This window comes from Mustelus asterias, chromosome 9 (genome assembly GCF_964213995.1).
Source record: "Mustelus asterias chromosome 9, sMusAst1.hap1.1, whole genome shotgun sequence".
Lineage (NCBI taxonomy): Eukaryota > Metazoa > Chordata > Chondrichthyes > Carcharhiniformes > Triakidae > Mustelus > Mustelus asterias.
In genome coordinates, this window is record NC_135809.1 from 15,026,330 (window position 1) to 15,044,741 (window position 18,412).

Genomic DNA, 18,412 nt, shown 5'->3' on the forward strand with positions numbered 1-18,412 from the left:
AGTTTGCGGACGACACGAAGATTGCTGGAGTTGCGGATAGTGATGAACATCGTCAGAGAATACAGCAGGATATAGATAGGCTGGAACATTGCGGGGAGAAATGGCAGATGGAATTTAATCCAGATAAATGCGAAGCGATGCATTTCGGTAGAGGGGGAGCTATACAATAAATGGCAGAGCCATCAGGAGTATAGACACACAGAGGGACCTGGGCGTACAAGTCCACAGATCCTTAAAGGTGGCAGCACAGGTGGAGAGGGTGTGAAGAAGGCATATGACATGCTTGCCTTTATTGGACGGGGCATAGAATATAAAAGTTGGCATATGATGTTGCGGCTGTATAGAACGTTGGTTAGGCCACATTTGGAATACTGCGTCCAGTTCTGGTCGCCACACTACCAGAAGGACGTGGAGGCTTTGGCGAGAGTACAGAAAAGGTTTACCAGGATGTTGCCTGGTATGGAGGGTCTTAGCTATGAGGAGAGATTGGGTAAACTGGGGATGTTCTCCCTGGAAAGACGGAGGATGAGGGGCGACCTAATAGAGGTGTATAAAATTATGAAGAGCATAGATAGGGTGAACAGTGGGAAGCTTTTTCCCAGATCGGAGGTGACGAACACAAGGGGTCACAGGTTCAAGGTGAGGGAGGGGCAAGGTTCAACACAGATGTCAGGGGGACGTATTTTACACAGAGGGTTGTGGGGGTCTGGAATGCACTCCCAAGCAAGGTGATTGAGGCGGACACGCTGGGATCGTTTAAGACTTATCTAGATAGCCACATGAACAGACTGGGAATAGAGAGATACGAACGAATGGTCTAGTTGGGCACATGAGCGGCGCAGGCTTGGAGGGCTGAAGGGCCTGTTCCTGTGCTTTATTGTTCTTTGTTTTTTGTAATTGTTGAATAATACTTCATGTATGTTTGTGAAATTCATAATGGATCAGGTATCCTTTAAGTATAGTTTTGGATTGAACACAGGAGCTGCTGATAAATGTAGGAACAAGTTCTGACTCTAAATCATAAATTCCAGCAGGTGAGTCTACTCAAAACATCTGCACCAACGCATTATTAAAGCAGGCTGTGAAAGTGGACTTTCTATTCTGAGAAAACACCAGAGTTTGGAGGAGCTTCAAGTAGAATGGATCAAACCTGTCCGTTCACATCGAAAGGATGGTGTTGCGAGCAAAGAGTTATATTCCAAACACACTAACCTTTTTTCCTATTTTCAGATGTCCCTGACCACCAAAAAAGGATTGATATTTATCTTATCGTTGGTTGTAGGAACATGTGCATAACATAATGACCGCTTTCATCTACAGCAATTCATTTTCTATAAAGTGCTTTTGAGGAGGATTTGGCACCAATGGTGCTTTAGGTTTTGGGCAGGGGAAATGTGAGAAAGTGTTTTTATGCAGCGTGTGGTAATCACCTGGAGCTGGCTGTCTACATGGTTGGTGGAAGCAGAAACAATCATGATTTGAAAGGAAATTGGCAAAAAAGCAAGAGAATAGGACTGACTGGATTGTTCTACAGCCATCCAGCATAAACTTGATGGACTGAATGGTGGTCTCCTGTACTGTATGAGAAATTCATATTGCTTTTCTTTTTGCATCATTTTTTGCCTTCCCCATCCTTTCATGAGAAATGGGAGCAGGAGAGGACCACATGGCCCATCTAGCATTCTGTGAGAAAGATCTAAGTCACAATAGCACAACTGAGATTAGAAAATTGAGTATTCATCTCATTCCATTATACAATTTGGGTGATTCCAGTGAAAACCTATCGTCCAGTGGATGGTTTTCAGGCTAACATGCTAATATTGCTTGAATATAATAATTGAACATACTGTAAAAGACAGAAGAGTAACCCCGAAAAGAATCACTTTTACAAATGGAATTGTGTCTGTCTTACAGAAACGCAATTGTTGTCCAATAGACCATAAGCCATTCAGTGTGATTTACAAACAAGACAACATAAAGAGTAACGCAAAGGTAATGTACAGATACTTATTTTTATTAGTTCAATATATGCATACAGGTCGAATATCCAATATACAATGAACCTAGGTGCAAGGTAATTCGGATGAATAGTCATTGAAATAAGGCACAAGAGTGACCATTCTTGGGACTACTTTATGATCTCATGCCAGTGGCTTAGAAGACTGGAAGGGCTTGTAAAATCCAGCGGGCAACCTGTCCACTGGCCATCCCCTGCCCCTGACCTGTCTGAAATTTTATAAGGCGGGGGAGCCATGTCAGGCAGCTGGTCCACCCTTGGGCCTATTGAGGCCTTTAAGTGCCAATTAATGGCCACTTAAGGGCCTCATCCTGACACCACCGGTATTTTACCCTTGGCAAACATGGAGGTTTACAACATGGAAACAGGCCCTTCGGCCCAATTTGTCCATACCGCCCAGTGTTTTAACCCCTGAGCTAGTCCCAATTGCCCGTGTTTGGCCCTTATCCCTTTATACCCATCTTACCCATGTAACTGTCTAAACGTTTTCTAAAAGACAAAATTGTACCCATCTCTACTACTACTTCTGGCAGCTTGTTCAAGACACTCGCCACCCTCTGAGTGAAAAAATTGCCCCTCTGAACCCTTTTGTATCTCTCCCCTCTCATCGAAAACCTATGCCCTCTAATTTTAGACTCCCCTACCTTTGGGAAAATATATTGACTATCTAACTGATCTATGCCCCTCATTATTTTATAGACCTCTATAAGATCACCCCTAAGCCTCCTACACTCCAGAGAAAAAGGTCCCAGTCTATCCAGCCTCTCATAACTCAAACCATCAAGTCCCGGTAGTACCTAGTAAATCTCTTCTGCACTCTTTCTAGTTTAATATCCTTTCTATAATAGGGTGACCAGATCTGCACACAGTATTCCAAGTGTGGCCGTACCAATGTCTTGTGCAACTTCAGCAAGACGTCCCAACTCCTGTATTCAAAGTTCTGACCAATGAAACTAAGCATGCCAAATGCCTTCTTCACCACTCAGTCCACCTGTGACTCCACTTTCAGGGAGTTATGAATCTGTATCCCTAGATCTCTTTGTTCTATAACCCTCTCCAACGCCCTACCATTAACTGAGTAAGTCCTGCCCTGGTTCGATCGACCAAAATACATCACCTCGCATTTATCTAAATTGAACTCCATTCAGCAGCCCACTGAGCCAATTGATCAAGATCCCGTTGCAATCCTAAATGACCTTCTTCACTGTCCACTGTGCCACCAATTTTGGTGTCATCTGCAAACTTACTAACCATGGGCCTACGCTATGCAGTAAGCCCAGCACCTTTAGCTGTGCCAGCTGATGTTGGGCCAAGGGTGGCAATACGTTCCCAGGGATGCTCTCTGAGACAAACATTAGTTGCTGCAGGAAGTTCAATAAAAGATGCAGTCTGGTTTGCCCAAAACTTGTTGGTCTTCCAGTACAGAGTTGTCCTCGAGTGTTGCAGAGTGACATATTCCAAAGTCCAGCACTACATACTGAGTGACATACTAAAACTTGGGGCAGCTGGCTAAGAGACGCAATGGGGGAAGATCGCCAGGACCTTTCAGCCATTATGAAGTGAGCGGAGTATAATTGTACAGGCCCCTTCAGACAGTATGACTCACATTGAATGTATACAGTGATTATTACATGCATCACAATTGTCTTTCAGAAACCATTTGACAAAGTCCCGCATAAGAGACTATTGTGCAAGATTAAAGCGCATGGGATTGGGGGAAGTGTATTGACATGGATTGAAAACTGGTTGGCAGAGAAGAAACAAAGAGTAGGAATTAAAGGGTCCTTTTCAAATTGGCAGTCAGTAACTAGTGAGGTGCCACAGGGATTTGTGCTGGGACCCCAGCTATTCACAATATATATTCATGATTTGGATGAGGGAACAAAATGTAACATCTGAGTTTGCAGATGATACCAAGTTGGATGGGAGGGTAACGAGGATGCAGGGACCCCTCAGCATGATCTAGACAGGTTGGCTGAGTGGGCAAATCAATGGTAGTTGCAGTATGATTTGGATAAGTGCGAGGTTATTCACTTTGGAAGCAAGACCAAGGCGGCAGATGCCTACCTGAATGGCTGTAAACTGGGAGAGGGGAGTGTGCAGCAGAACCTGGGTGTCCTTGTGCACCAGTCACTGAAGATAAACATACAGGTGCAGCAGGTGGTAAAGGGCGGCACGGTAGCACAGTCGTTAGCACTATTGCTTCACAGCTCCAGGGACCTGGGTTCGATTCCCAGCTTGGGTCACTGTCTGTGTGGAGTTTGCACATTCTCCTCGTGTCTGCGTGGGTTTCCTCCGGGTGCTCCGGTTTCCTCCCACAGTCTAAAGATGTGTGGGTTAGGTTGATTGGCCATGCTAAAAATTGCCCCTTAGTGTCCTGAGATGCGTAGGTTAGAGGGATTAGTGGGTAAAATATGTAGGGATATAGGAGTAGGGTCTGGGTGGGATTGTGGTCGGTGCAGACTCGATGGTCCGAATGGCCTCTTTCTGTACTGTAGGGTTTCTATGATTTCTATGAGAAGGCAAATAGCATGTTGGCCTTTATTGCGAGAGGTTTTGAGTGCAGGAGCAGGGATGTGTTGTAATTATACAGGGCCTTAGTGAGGCCACACCTAGAATATTGTGTGCAGTTTTGGTCTCCTTTTCTGAGGAGGAATGTTCTTGCTCTCGAGGGAGTGCAGCGAAGGTTTACCAGGCTGATTCCAGGGATGGAGGGACTGATGTATGAGGAGAGATTGACTAAGTTAGGATTGTTTTCGTTGGAGTTCAGATGAATGAGGGGGGAATCTCATAGAGACTTATAAATTCTAACAGGACTAGACAGGGTAGATGCAGGAAGGATGTTCCCGATGGTGGGGGTGTTCAGAACCAGTGGTCACAGTCTGAAAATACAGGGTAGACCATTTAGGACAGAGATGGGACATTTCTTCACCCAAAGAATGGTGAGCCTGTGGAATTCATTACCACAGGAAGTAGTTGATGCCAGATCATTGAATGTATTCAAAAAGAGGCTAGATATAGCACTTGGGGCAAATGGGATCAAAGGTTATGAGGAGAAAGCAAGATTAGGATATTGAGTTGGATGATCAGTCATGATTGTAATGAATGGCGGACCAGGCTCGCAGGGCCGAATGGCCTCCTCTTGCTCCTATCTTCTATGTTTCTATGTATGGAAGCTCCTCCGAGATCAAACTTGATCGATGTAGAAAACTTAAATACCTGTAATGACCATTTTGAAATGTCTGTAATGTCCTTGGACTTTGTTGAAGCAGCTCCGAGTGCAACATAATGTATGTAGAAAACCTGAATACCACTGCACTTGGTATGATGGCCATTTTGAGATATTTGTAATGTTCTTTCAGATATTTTACAAATCAAGTATATTTTTGCGAACAAAAATTCAGTGCGCCCCCCACCCCACAACACTGGTGACAGCTTGTAACCACAGAAGTGGTCACCAGGTAGGACCTCTTCCTGAGAAAGGAGGTCTGGCCTTAAAGCAATTAACACTGCTCCCAGCATTATTTGCTGCAGAGCAGCCATCAGGATTGTGGATGTGCTCTTGCATCACCACCACCACCACCATTCCCACCAGCAGGTGGGCACCACAGTGCTGTAAAATTCACCTCACAGTTTAGTGTGAAATCTTACACTTTCTGCCTTCAAAACAGCAAAATAAATCAACTTATTACAAAATGGCATGTCATTTTCACTGCTGTTTTAATGACATTTCAGGTACCCTTGAAGCAGAGCTTTAGTAAAAATTCAAGAGAACAGAAGGAAGGCAGCAATGAAGAGCACTGTCATGGTGTCACAAGGTATGTACTGCCAAAATATTAAACTTTAGACCAAATCTGTTCCTAACCCATAATAAAAAAAATCTGGGTGTGGGTTAGAGTGGAACCAAAATTGGGTGGCACAGCAATTTTGTTTTTAAAAAATGTTAAACTCTTCATGGACGTTAAATTTTACTGGTTTCTAAACAATCAGTGAGCATTTTTGTTTCTGTGGATGTGGATATGCTTTGCACATATAGTGATGTGTATTTGCAAAGCTTAATGGTTGCTTCAGATACTTTATTTGGATTATGTGCCCTTTACTAATGGTACTTCTATATTGTATGCATATTACATGTGGGGATAATGCACAAGGGTTCAACATGCGTAAAAAACTGCGATAATGTTTCCATTCTTGCCACTGCTCATAAGATGATCACATTCCAAGTGGCCAAGTTTGCTTGACACACATTGCTGATATCTCACAGACAAGACTCAGCAACCGTTAATCTATCAGAGTGCATTTTTTTTTGAAGTGTGTCATATTAATAATGGGGAAGGGTGAAGGTGTGCAGTTAGGGACCCAGGTTCAGGCATGGCTGGAATGTTTCAATACTAGAGTAAGTTTTGATTTATGGATCACAAAGCAGTACAGGAAAAACCGTTTCATGTCAGGATGTGGGAACACTGGTAGTTTTGCAAAAGTATGTGTTTGTGTGCATAATCGTGTAGGAGCTGAACTTGTTAATCTTATCAGTTCGTTAAAATTAGAATTTGCACTGAGAATTTTGGTAACGATGTTTCCAGTGATGTAATGCTATTGTGAGTTCATAATGTACTCTGGAAACTAATCCGATTAGGATGTTTTAGAATCATAGAATCCTTACAGCACAAAAGGAGGCCATTCGGCCCATCTAGTCTGCACCGACCGCAAATCCACCGAGGCCCCATTCCTGTGATGCCACATATTTATACTGCTAATCCCGCTGACACTTGGGTCAATTTAACATAGCCTATCAACCTAACCCGCACATCTTTGAACTGAGAGGGGAAACCGGAGCACCCAGAGGAAACCCACGCAGACACGGGGAGAATGTGCAAACTCCATACAGACAGTGACCCGAGGCCTGAATTGAACCCAGGTCCCTGGCGCTGAGGTAGCAGTGCTAACCACTGTGCTACAGTGCCGCCCACATCTGATGGTGATTTTGTGTGGTTGGACCAGTGTGAATTAATCTAGGCATTGTTTAAAAAATAATTCTGGTTCCCTCGTGCATTAGAGGAGCTATGATAGTTCTACACAAATGGTGTCTTCAAATATTGTGTGCCTTGAGTAGCTCTGAGTTTGTTTTCAGATCTGTTGTATTTCATTGCTTATTCTGCATAGACAAAGAGCATTTTCGAGCCGGCTGCACAACCATAATAGATACACTGCCAAGTAATTTTTCTGCAGTATTGTAGCTAAAAGTAGTGGCTTGAGTTCACTAGTACAAGGGAACCTGACATAGTTAATGGGAATTCCTGCAACTGAATCATATTAGTTTATAAAAATAAATGGACTGGATTATATTCTCTAGTAGTCTAAATGTGCCAGCCATTCTTTACACTTTTGCTTGCCCACAGACTTTTTGTCAGATTTTGCACTGAAAATTGCTGCAATTATAGAGCCACCAGTGCAGGGCTGTCCACAGGGAATTTAGGGCTTGTTTGAACAAGGCAAGTAACTGTGCACCTCAACTGTCAGAGTCAAGAATAAATAAGGGCCTGCATAGAGTATGAATAAGGAAGTTAGAATATTTAAATCAGTGTCAAATCAGGTACAGAAAACAGGGAAGGATGGATAATATAACGGGTGATGAAAGTTTTTTTTTGTTTTTTGCTAAAGTTAGTTTTCAGTTTCAGAGGGATTATTTGGCCATAAATTATTGTCGCACCATTAAAAAGTTTCCTTTAACTTGAATGAACTTTTTCCAGTCCGTTTTATGGGTATATATCACGTACGTGCAGTAACTTCACACTGTTTTATGTGTTTCAATGCCAAGTTTCTCAGCAAGTTAGTGGAAAAATGCAGCTTCTGCGGGAGCACGCAACTTGGATAGTAACTTCCCAATTTTGCTTTTAATTGTGCATGTGCCGTTTCCAGAAGTTCATATTTGATTGAGACTGCGTACTGTTGGCCTTGCCATCATTTTTACAACAAAGTGCAGCTCAAGATAATGCAGGTCTTTCAAAAAACCTCATCTGCTTTTCTTTTTCAAATTACAGGGGAGACATTGCCTCGAACAACGGGTTATGCACTTGTTTAAAGGAAAATTGTGAAAGTAAGTAACAAATGAGCGTTGTATTCACAGCATAAGTTGGAAGGAAACAAACGTGCTTGGAAAAGGCACTTTTTTTGTGCTCTTTGTATTTGTATTTTTGTCTGGACATAGGTCAAGAGCATAAAATCCAAAGGGAGGAAAGAGCTTTCAACCCATTATATCTGCCCGATCCTGAGTGCAGTATTTGTTGGAGATAATCCTGACCTTGTAAATGGCCAAATATGCATAAGTCAAGAGTCCTATAATAGTCTTTGAAGAAAGGTTTTCTCCCTGTAGCTGACTGCTTGGTCAGTCACGATAATATGTAGTGAAGAAGGCTATTGAAGTTTTTCTTTTCTTTTCAGGAAACTGCGCTGCTTTGCAAAAAACAGAATTTTGTGAAATACAAAGCATATTGATCATGACCTGCGACAAAAGGGACAGGACTTCTAAGAAGAGTAAAAATAAGGTTAGTGGAAGGTTTGTTGAGTCTGCAGAGTAGTAAACAATGCTGTGTTAAAGTGGGATTGAACATAGAAACATGTGTACGAACATCCGTGTTAGAAAAAGGGATAGGCCACTGGTAAAATTCCTGTCACAATACCCTAAAATAATGGTTTCAGGAGCAGTTTGTCAAGACGTGTTGCAGGATAAGCATAATTGGTGCTCTTAAATAGTATATACGGTCAAGTAGTCACACTTGCTGGTTCAAAAGCTGACGTTTCCTTTATTTTAAATAACAGTGCTCAATGTCATATTTTTGAATACTCTTTTGGTGCATTTTTGAAACTTGTGTTTTTACTTTCACTCTCAGGGTGTGAACTTCACTAGCAATGTTGCCATTAAATTGCCCATGTCCTAGTTGCCCTGAGAAATTGGTGGTTGGATATCTTCTTAAACCACTGCACCAGCAAGTTGCTGTAACACAAGAGGTTACTTCAGAGGGCACATAAGAGTCATCCATGTTGATGTGTGGCTGGATTGATACATAGATCAGACCCAGTATGAACAACTGGTTTTCTCTCTCAAAAGATATTAGTGAACCAGTTGGGTTTTTACAACAGTCTTACAGCTGAGTGACCAAGAACTTGTTGGCCTAGTATAAATATAATTTAACTTTGAGAAGTACAAATTATTGAAAGAGGAATTACTGTTTAAGTTTGTATTGAAATATTTTCACCCTCTGTTTCCTCTCTTTTTTAAGCAGTATCTGTTATGTCCTAAAAAAAATCGTTGCTTGTATCTCCTTTATTATTGCATTTATTTCAGTCTTTGAGATGTATTTGAGAATATAACATTAGAATAGGACCTGGAGTGGCCCATTTGAATCCTCAACGTTGCTCTGCCGTTCAGCAAGATCATGGCTGATTATCTACTTCAACTCCACCTTGCCACTCGTCCCTGAATGGCCCAAAATCTTATCATCCGCTATCTTGAATGTATTCAGAGGACTAAACGTCATTCATAGCTCTCTGGGTTAGAAAATTTCCAAAGACACTCAAGCTTTTGAATGAGAAGTTCTCCCCATTTCAGTTTTAAATAGCCAACTCCTGTTTGAGTCTACTCAATCTCTTCTCATAGGGCAATCCACTGAAACTTCATTGCACTCACCCTATGCTCTTCCTTAGGTAAGGGGACCAAAACTACATACAGTACTCCAGGTGTGGTCTCACCAATGGTCTGGATAATTGTAAAAAATAAATCTTTTATAGTCCAACCCCTTGAAAGAAAGTTCTGTTACAACATTTGTCTTCCTAATTTGAGAACATTCTTTTTCACTCAGGGTGGTGGGAATCTGGAATTCACTGCCTGGGAATGCAGTGGAGGCTGGAAACCTTACAACCTTTGAAAAGTATTTGGACAAGCACTTGAAACATCATAACATTCAAGAATATGGGACAAATGCTGGAAAATGGGATTAGCGTGACTTTAGGGGTATTGTTGGTGCAGATTCGATGGGCCAAAGGGCCTTTTCTGCGCTGTAACACTCTATGACTAATTGCTTGTTGTACCTGAATATTAACTTCCTGCAATTCCTATAAAAGTAATTCTGAATGCAGATATTTCCCAGTCCCTCATCTGCCCTCATCTACCAAGAAGGTAGATGAGCGCATTGCAGTTGATGTTGTCTACATGGACTTTAGCAAGGCCTTTGACAAGGTACCGTATGGTAGGATGTTGCATAAAGTTAAATCTCACGGAATCCAGGGTGAGGTATCTAAATGGATACAAAATTGGCTCCTTGACAGAAGCCAGAGGGTGGTGTAGAGAGTTGTTTTTCAAACTGGAGGCCTGTGACCAGCGGTGTGCCTCAGGGATCAGTGCTGGGCCCACTGTTATTGGTCATTTATATTAATGATTTGGATGAGAATATAGGGGGCATGGTTAGTAAGTTTGCAGATGACACCAAGATTGGTGGCATGGTGGACAGTGAGGAAGGTTATCTCCAATTGCAGCGGGATCTTGATCAATTGGGCCAGTGGGCTGACGAATGGCAGATGGAGTTTAATTTAGACAAATGCGAGGTAATGCATTTTGGTAGATTGAACCAGGGCAGGACTTACTCAGTTAATGGTAGGGCATTGGGGAGAGTTACAGAACAAAGAGATCTAGGGGTACATGTTCATAGCTCCTTGAAAGTGGAGTCACAGGTGGACAGAGTGGTGAAGAAGGCATTCGGCATGCTTGGTTTCATTGGTCAGAACATTGAATACAGGAGTTGGGACGTCTTGTTGAAGTTGTACAAGATATTGGTACGGCCACACTTGGAATACTGTGTGCAATTCTGGTCACCCTATTATAGATAGGATATTATTAAACTAGAAAGAGTGCAGAAAAGATTTACTAGGATGCTACCGGGACTTGATGGTTTGAGTTATAAGGAGAGGCTGGATAGACTGGGACTTTTTTCTCTGGAGCGTAGGAGGCTGAGGGGTGACCTTATAGAGGTCTATAAAATAGTGAGGGGCATAGACAGGGTAGATAGTCAATATCTTTTCCCAAAGATAGGGGAGTCTAAAACTAGAGGGCATAGGTTTAAGGTGAGAGGGGAGAGATACAAAAGTGTCCAGAGGAGCAATTTTTTCACACTGAGGGTGGTGAGTGTCTGGAACAAGCTGCCAGAGGTAGTAATAGAGGCGGGTACAATTTTATCTTTTAAAAAGCACTTAGATAGTTACATGAGTACGATGGGTATCGAGGGATATGGGCCAAATGCAGGCAATTGGGATTAGCCTAGGGGTTTAAAAAAATATATAAGGGCGGCATAGACAAGTTGGGCCGAAGGGCCTGTTTCCATGCTGTAAACCTCTATGACTCTCACCATCCAAAATATGTTTTTTATTTATCCTACCAAAGTGCATAACTTTGCACTTTGCCAAATTCTATACCATCTGCAGTGCACTTGTCCATTCACCTAACCCGTCTACGTCTCTCGGCAACCTCTTTGCATCTTCACTTACTTTCTCACCTAATTTTATATCATCAGCAACTTCAGTCCCCTCACCTAAGTCATTAATATAGATAGTAATTAGGCCTCAGTTATTAATAGATCATTGTGGTATCCTGGTAGCTACAGCCTCTCAACCTCAAAATATCCGTTTTGTTCCTAATCTCTGTGTCCTATCCATTTACCAATCTTCAACCCATGCTAATACTCCAATCCCCTGAGTCCAGATTTTATGTAATAGCTTCTTGTGTGGCGCCTTATTAGATGCTTTTTGAAAAATTCAAATTATTGAGCATTCTGTATTTTCACCTGTGTTACTATTCCAAGTATCATCCAGCACATTATTCATAGACACTTAGAAGAAATACATCAGGATATTCATGGTCAGATTTGGCAGATTGCCACGATTTTAGATAGCAACTTGTCACACTACTAGTGACTGCTTGTTTTCCATAGTTTCAGCCAGCTGTCATTTTCAAATAGAAAGTTCAGTGCTCTCTGCATATCACATATCTGTTAATTATTTATACTGTTCACTGGGAGGACAACTCACTTTTTGTATATGTGCATGAAGTTTCTCAGTGTGTGCAGTGGAGGCAGGTCACTAAGCTTTAAGGGGCAAATGCATCTAACAGCCAGAAACGGTGTGGTAATAACTGCTGCTTGAGCACCATGGACAGAAAGTTGATTCAAAGGGAACGGTTGGCATAGTGAAGTCTGGTCTCACCGTTCTTTAACTATTTTCAAATGAGTGAAACAAAACTAGTTTGCTTGGTATATTTACACATCTCACTTTGCAAGTTACAATAAATTAGCTTTTTTTTTCACAAGTTATCCTTTTGCCTCAATAGGTCAACAGAAAAACGTGTTACCAGCTGTGTGTGAGGAATGACCTCAACAGTTTCTGTCCGCAGTACGAGAAGTCAGAGATATCCCATTCTCAGGCTGAAGACAGGTAAATCTCAGTGCTAAATTAGGGTTACGCAGCTCATTAAAAGTTGCAGAATTATAGAGTTAAAGCAAATAGTCTTGCCTGCTAATGCATCTAAAAGGTGTGTTAGTCGTGTAAAACTGGTTTTCCAATGCATGAAGTCTGCTGCTGTTCTAAATTTGCTTCATTTGGACATTGTAAAATGATGAAGCAACTGTGGTGACTATTGTGCACTTTCTGTTTTGCACATCTCACTTTATATGCTCCAGTAAATTAGCTTTTTCGTTTGTTATTTTCTTTTTGCTTCAATGGGACAACTGAAAAGTCACCATTTTTTTTATATAAAGGGGGAAACAAGCAAGTAAGATTTGAGGTGCAGAAGGTGTCTGATGACTTTAAACCTTTAAAACCTTGAAGGAAAAATAATTAAATGTTGGGAAAAGAAGTCAGTGCAATTTTTATTGTCCTTTCAAAAATGAAACTGAAAAAAATAAGTCTTTTGCTATGACTTAGAGCATATTATTTGAACAATAGACTGGCCCATTTAGTTTTTGTATAATTTAGAGGATAGTCCTTATGCCATTTGTAAGTTTCTGAGATTGTCTTGAATTGAATGCAAATACTATATTTAAAATTAATACGAGCAAAGTGAATTTGTGCAATCCAGGCATAAATAAGTGAAGTTAAGGCAGAGTTAATCAACAATAGCTTGCATTTATATAGCACCTTTGATGTGGTAAATGTGCTGATGTACTTCAGAGGAGCATTTCTGATCAAATTTGACACCAAGCCAAAAGAGTTGGGGAACCAAAAACTTGGTCAAATTGGTAGGTTTTAAGGAGCGACTTAAAGGAGGGGTGAGATTATAGAAAGGTGATGAAGTTTAGGGAGGGAATTTGAGAGCTCGCATTGATGGCATAGCCACAAATGATGAAACAAAGGGAATCAGGGGTACACAAGGTCAGACTTGAAGAAGCTCAGTTGTCGAGCTGGGGAGGTTGCAGAGGCTGGGAGGGGTGAGGGCTTTGAACACAAGGATGAAAATTCTACATCAAGGCATTGCCGGATTTCACGTGGAGTAAAATGGGTACTTTCACGAGAAATTAAACGTGGCAGATGGTTATTTTGGATACTGGTGGGAGGTGTAGAGATGGGAGAGGGGCACGAGTTTAATTAGCTAGTGTTTCTGTAACTGGATGGGAAATATGGACTATACTAGAGTCAATTGATTTCTACATTTTACTCCTAATCATTTGAACCTTTTTATCTGTCTCTTATAGTACTGAGTTTGTTGACCTGTATGAAATTGCACCACTGATCAGACAGAAGGGGAGAGGACCCGAATCGCTTAGATTCCGATGGCGAGCTGCTTCCACTGCTCTTACAACAGGAATATTGAGGTATAGACTCAGGGTGAACTTGTGTGTAGTACCTTTTGCAAATAAGTTGAGCAACTTTTTAAAATAACAGTTTTGTTTTTGTATAAAATGATAGTGACATTAGTTATAAACCAATATCTAGCTCCAATTGCATCACTTATTGGTTCAAACCTTGCTGATAATGGATATAGTTTAATTTAAGATATTTTGTCTGACCTTGTTATTTTAGATGTGATAATTGGACAAATTATTAAACTTTAATAAATGCCCATTAATAATTTTTACAAATCACATTATCCTAATGTCTCACTCAGCAGAGATCCAATTTGGTCTCGACCAAATAGGCTGCCTGGTGCAAGATTTCTAATTTCTTGCTTGGTTGTGAGCACAGCAATTGCATGTCCCTTGTCTATTTTTATTTTTAAAAGTCTTACTGCAAACCAAACTCAATTGTCCCTTCTTTCATTATCTACATTCTTGATTATCAGTAAGAGTTCCTGCAGAAATAGGAGACTAGTGTCTGTCGGGGCTGTCAACAACTTTTTCATCTTTATTCACATCTGTTGGTGACCAGACCATTTGGTGCTGCAACTGCTGATTTATCAACCAATTATCCAACATAAAATTTCCCCTCGGACACATTCACACCCCAATGGTTCAGCAGGTTTATCAGATGAATCATATAAACTACATAGGTCCCAGGTTGAGGTATCTTCTCTCAACAAATGGAATCATGAGGCTTCCTATAATGGACCTGGGCTGTGAAGAAGAAAATGAACTGAGTCTCCTGCACTATCACATTCCTGGGGCCCCTTTACTACTGGAAAGCTGCTAACAAGGATGAATGAGGTCCAGACATTAATTTAAGAAACATCTAGGTTTTATATTCTATAATGAAAGGTATCTTCTTCATCTGAGTTGATCCCTCTGATTCAGCCAGAAGTACTGACCCGAGAAGTAACTAAAACTGCCTTTCTCCAACACAGAGGCTCATGAAAATTTAAAAGGATATACAGATATATAAAGATAGAAAGAATTTTTTTTTAAATCATTCGTAGGATGTTGGCATTGCTGGTTAGGCCCAGCATTTAATGCCCATTCCTAATTGCCCTTACTGAGTGGCTTGCTAGGCCATTTCAGAGGGCGCTAAAGAGTCAATCACATTGCTGTGGATCTGGAGTCACGTGTAGGCCAGAGCAGGTAAAGATGGCAGATTTCCTGAAGGACATTAGTGAACCAGATAGATTTTTGCAACAATCGACAATAGTTTCATTGTCATCATTAGACTTCTAATTCCAGATTTTTATTGAATTCACATTTCATATCTACCATGGGGAGACTCAAACCGAGGTTCCCAGAGCATTATCCTGAGTCTCTGGACTACTAGTCCATTGACAATGCCACTGTCTCCCCTGAATCCAGAAATGTGAGGGAATAATATCAAGAAAGGATTAACCGACTTGATCTCCTCTCTTGAACTAATAGAGGCCTTTAAAATGATGAAAGGCTTTGAGAGAGTGGAGAGAATGTTCAGTGTTGTGAGGAAGAGCAATAACTAGAGGCCATGGATGTAAGACAGTCACCAAGAAACCCAAAAAGGAATTCAGAGAAACCTCTTTCTCTGAAGAGCGATAAGAATGTGGAACTTGACAGCACAGCAAATGGTTGAAGCAAATAGTGTAGATGCATTTAAAAGGAAACAATGCAAGTATTTGAAGAAGAGAATGGGTGGTTACGATGGTAGGTCTAGGTGAGAAAAGATGCAAGGAGGTTCTACTGGACTATAAACTGGCATAGACTGTGCCAAGTGGCCTGCCTCTTGGCCATGTTTCCTATGTAATCCAATGTGAGGTAAGTGCTAAAAGCAGCCTGGGCTAAAATGTCAGCCGTATCTCAATGGTAGCACTCTTCTGAGACAGAAGGTTTTTGGCTCGAACCTCACATGGAAGATTTGTGTAGAAAATAGGATGATGCTTCAGTACCGTATTGAGAGATTGTCAGAGGTGTTGTCACTTGGATGAGGCATTAATTCTTTGAGAACATTACATGCGCAGTGGGCAATGGGCAAGCTTTGGATGTGGTGTGTCTGGATTTCCAGAAGGCATTTGACAAGGTGCTGCACCAAAGGCTGCTGCATAAGATACGGGTAATGTATTACAATGGATAGAGGATTGGTTAGCTAACAGAAAGCAAAGAGTGGGGGTAAATGGGTGTTTTTCTGGCTGGCAATCAGTGACTGGGGGTGTGCCTCAGGAATCAGTGTTGGGACCACAATTGTTTACGATTTAAATAGATGATTTGGAGTTGGAGACCAAGTGTCGTGTGTCAAAATTCACAGATGACACCTAAGATGAGTGGCAGAGCAAAGTGTGCGGAGGACGCTAGAAGTCTGCAAAGGGATATAGATAGTTTAAGTGAGTGGGCAAAGGTCTGGCAGATGGAGTACAATGTTGGTAAATGTGAGGTCATCCATTTTGGTAGGAATAACAGCAAAATGGACGATTATTTTAATGGTAAAATATTGCAGCATGCTGCTGTACAGAGGGACCTGGGTGTCCTTGTGTATGAATCACAAAAAGTTGGTTTGCAGCTGCAGCAGGTAGTTAAGAAGGCAAATGGAAGTTTGTCCTTTATTGCTAGAGGGATGGAATTTAAAAACAGCGAGGTTATGTTGCAGCTGTATTAGGTGCTGGTGAGGCCACACCTGGAGTACTGTGTACAGTTTTGGTCTCCTTACTTGAGAAAGGATATATTGGCACTGGAGGGAGTGCAGAGGAGATTCCAGAGTTGAGAGGGTTGGCTTATGAGGAGAGACTGAGGCTATACTCATTGCAATTCAGAAGAATGAGAGGAGATCTAATAGAAACATATAAGATTATGAAGGGAATAGATAAGATAGAAGCAGGGAGGTTGTTTCCACTGGCAGGTGAAACTAGAACTGGGGGCATAGCCTCAAAATAAGGGGGAAGCAGATTTAGGACTGAGTTGAGGAGGAACTTCTTCACCCAAAGGGTTGTGAATCTGTGGAATTCCCTGCCCAGTGAAGCAGTTGAGGCTACCTCGTTGAATGTTTTTAAGGCAAGGATAGATAAATTTTTGAATGGTAAAGGAATTAAGGGTTCTGGTGAGCGGGCGGGTAAGTGGAGCTGAGTCCACAAAAAGATCCGCTGTTATCTTATTGAATGGCGGAGCAGGCTCGAGGGGCCAGATGGCCAACTCCTGCTCCTAGTTCTTATGTTTAAATCAAGCTCCTATTTGCCATCCCATGTGAGTATGAAAGATACCTCAGCACGATTCAAAGAAGAGCAGGAGAATCTTCTGGTTGTCCTGGCCAACATTTATTCCCTCAACTAGCATATCTGTATCAGATTATCTGGCCAATTATCTGATTGCTGTTTGCGGGATCTTGTCATGTGCAGATTGACTGCTGTCTCTCCCACCAGTTGCCAAGACTCTGAATTGTTTAGAATGTCCTGAGGTTGTGTAAAATGCTATAAAATTCTTGTGTGCACAATGTGATGATGTTCGCAGTATTTAATCAGTGAGTGTACCAAGGTTTATTTTTCCATGCTGTGCTATTTGCCAATCTATATAGTAGTTAAGTGGCTGGCAGTCTCTTCAAGTTATGAAGGTGGAAATATTTTTAATTTCCTGTTGCTGTGTACAATTTTTGCCTTCCACAAAACTGTAATATTTTACTCACAATGCCTTAAAGATTGTTGATATGTGTGAGATCATTAATAAATGTTCGCAGGAGGAGGACACCATTGCTGCCCACTCAGAGCTATTACCAGTCATAATTAGCTAGGTAATTCGTACCTTCACCTTGGATTTTGTGACCTTGCAATTCAGCTAAAGGCCTTCGATTAAAGACAGCGTTAAATACTTTCTGAAAGCTAATGTGCCTAATGTCCAACATTTTGAATAGTTTTCTATGGCATGGCTTACTCATATTCATATGTGTTAATGTCTTCATTACTTTATTCATAAAGCCACATTTATATAGATTTCTTGCTTTGCTAGATACTATATTGGAAAATTACGGGATTCTGTTAAGAAGTCTAGGCCTTTTTATAGGCCTGCTTTGTGTTGCTTTGTTGATCTTTGTTATACTAGTGAAAACAAGATCATGTGGATTGCCTTATGTAAACCCAGAGTAGGTGTTTGACCATTTGAGACTTGATTGGATCTACAGCAATCAAGTTCCTGTGCTCTGTGTAGAAAAAGAAAATACTTTTTTTTTACTATTTTACAGATACGGAATAGACTTCAATTCTGTTGGATATGATGAAGCAGCAACAGCGCGCCCCCTGCGAGATCTGATGTCAGAAACCACATTTCCATCAAATCCACTTGCCCTGGGACGTTCTGGTGAGATTCTTATTTCCAACTCAAAGACAACCCCTATCTAGGTACTTCCTGATTTTAAAACCTCTATGGTTTGCACTGTTCAACATTTATGCTTCAAACTTAAACGTCCAAAATTGGGAATGTTTAAAATTATTTTTCCAATTTCTGTTCTTTTACAGCTTCAGTTTGCTTAATTGCTTTGAATTTTCTG

General features: G+C 41.3%; 1 protein-coding gene across 3 annotated transcripts in view; it reads left to right on the top strand.

Moving 5' to 3' along the window:
* scaf11 (SR-related CTD-associated factor 11) overlaps nt 1-18,412 on the top strand; it is a 68,666-nt gene that overhangs the window by 33,797 nt on the left and 16,457 nt on the right. For all 3 annotated transcript variants that reach the window (XM_078219714.1, XM_078219715.1, XM_078219716.1), the window contains 7 exons: nt 1,915-1,992; nt 5,753-5,835; nt 8,059-8,114; nt 8,459-8,562; nt 12,393-12,496; nt 13,753-13,872; nt 18,107-18,222. In XM_078219714.1, the coding sequence (XP_078075840.1) occupies nt 1,915-1,992; nt 5,753-5,835; nt 8,059-8,114; nt 8,459-8,562; nt 12,393-12,496; nt 13,753-13,872; nt 18,107-18,222 (661 nt within the window). The remainder of the gene's footprint in view (nt 1-1,914; nt 1,993-5,752; nt 5,836-8,058; nt 8,115-8,458; nt 8,563-12,392; nt 12,497-13,752; nt 13,873-18,106; nt 18,223-18,412) is intronic.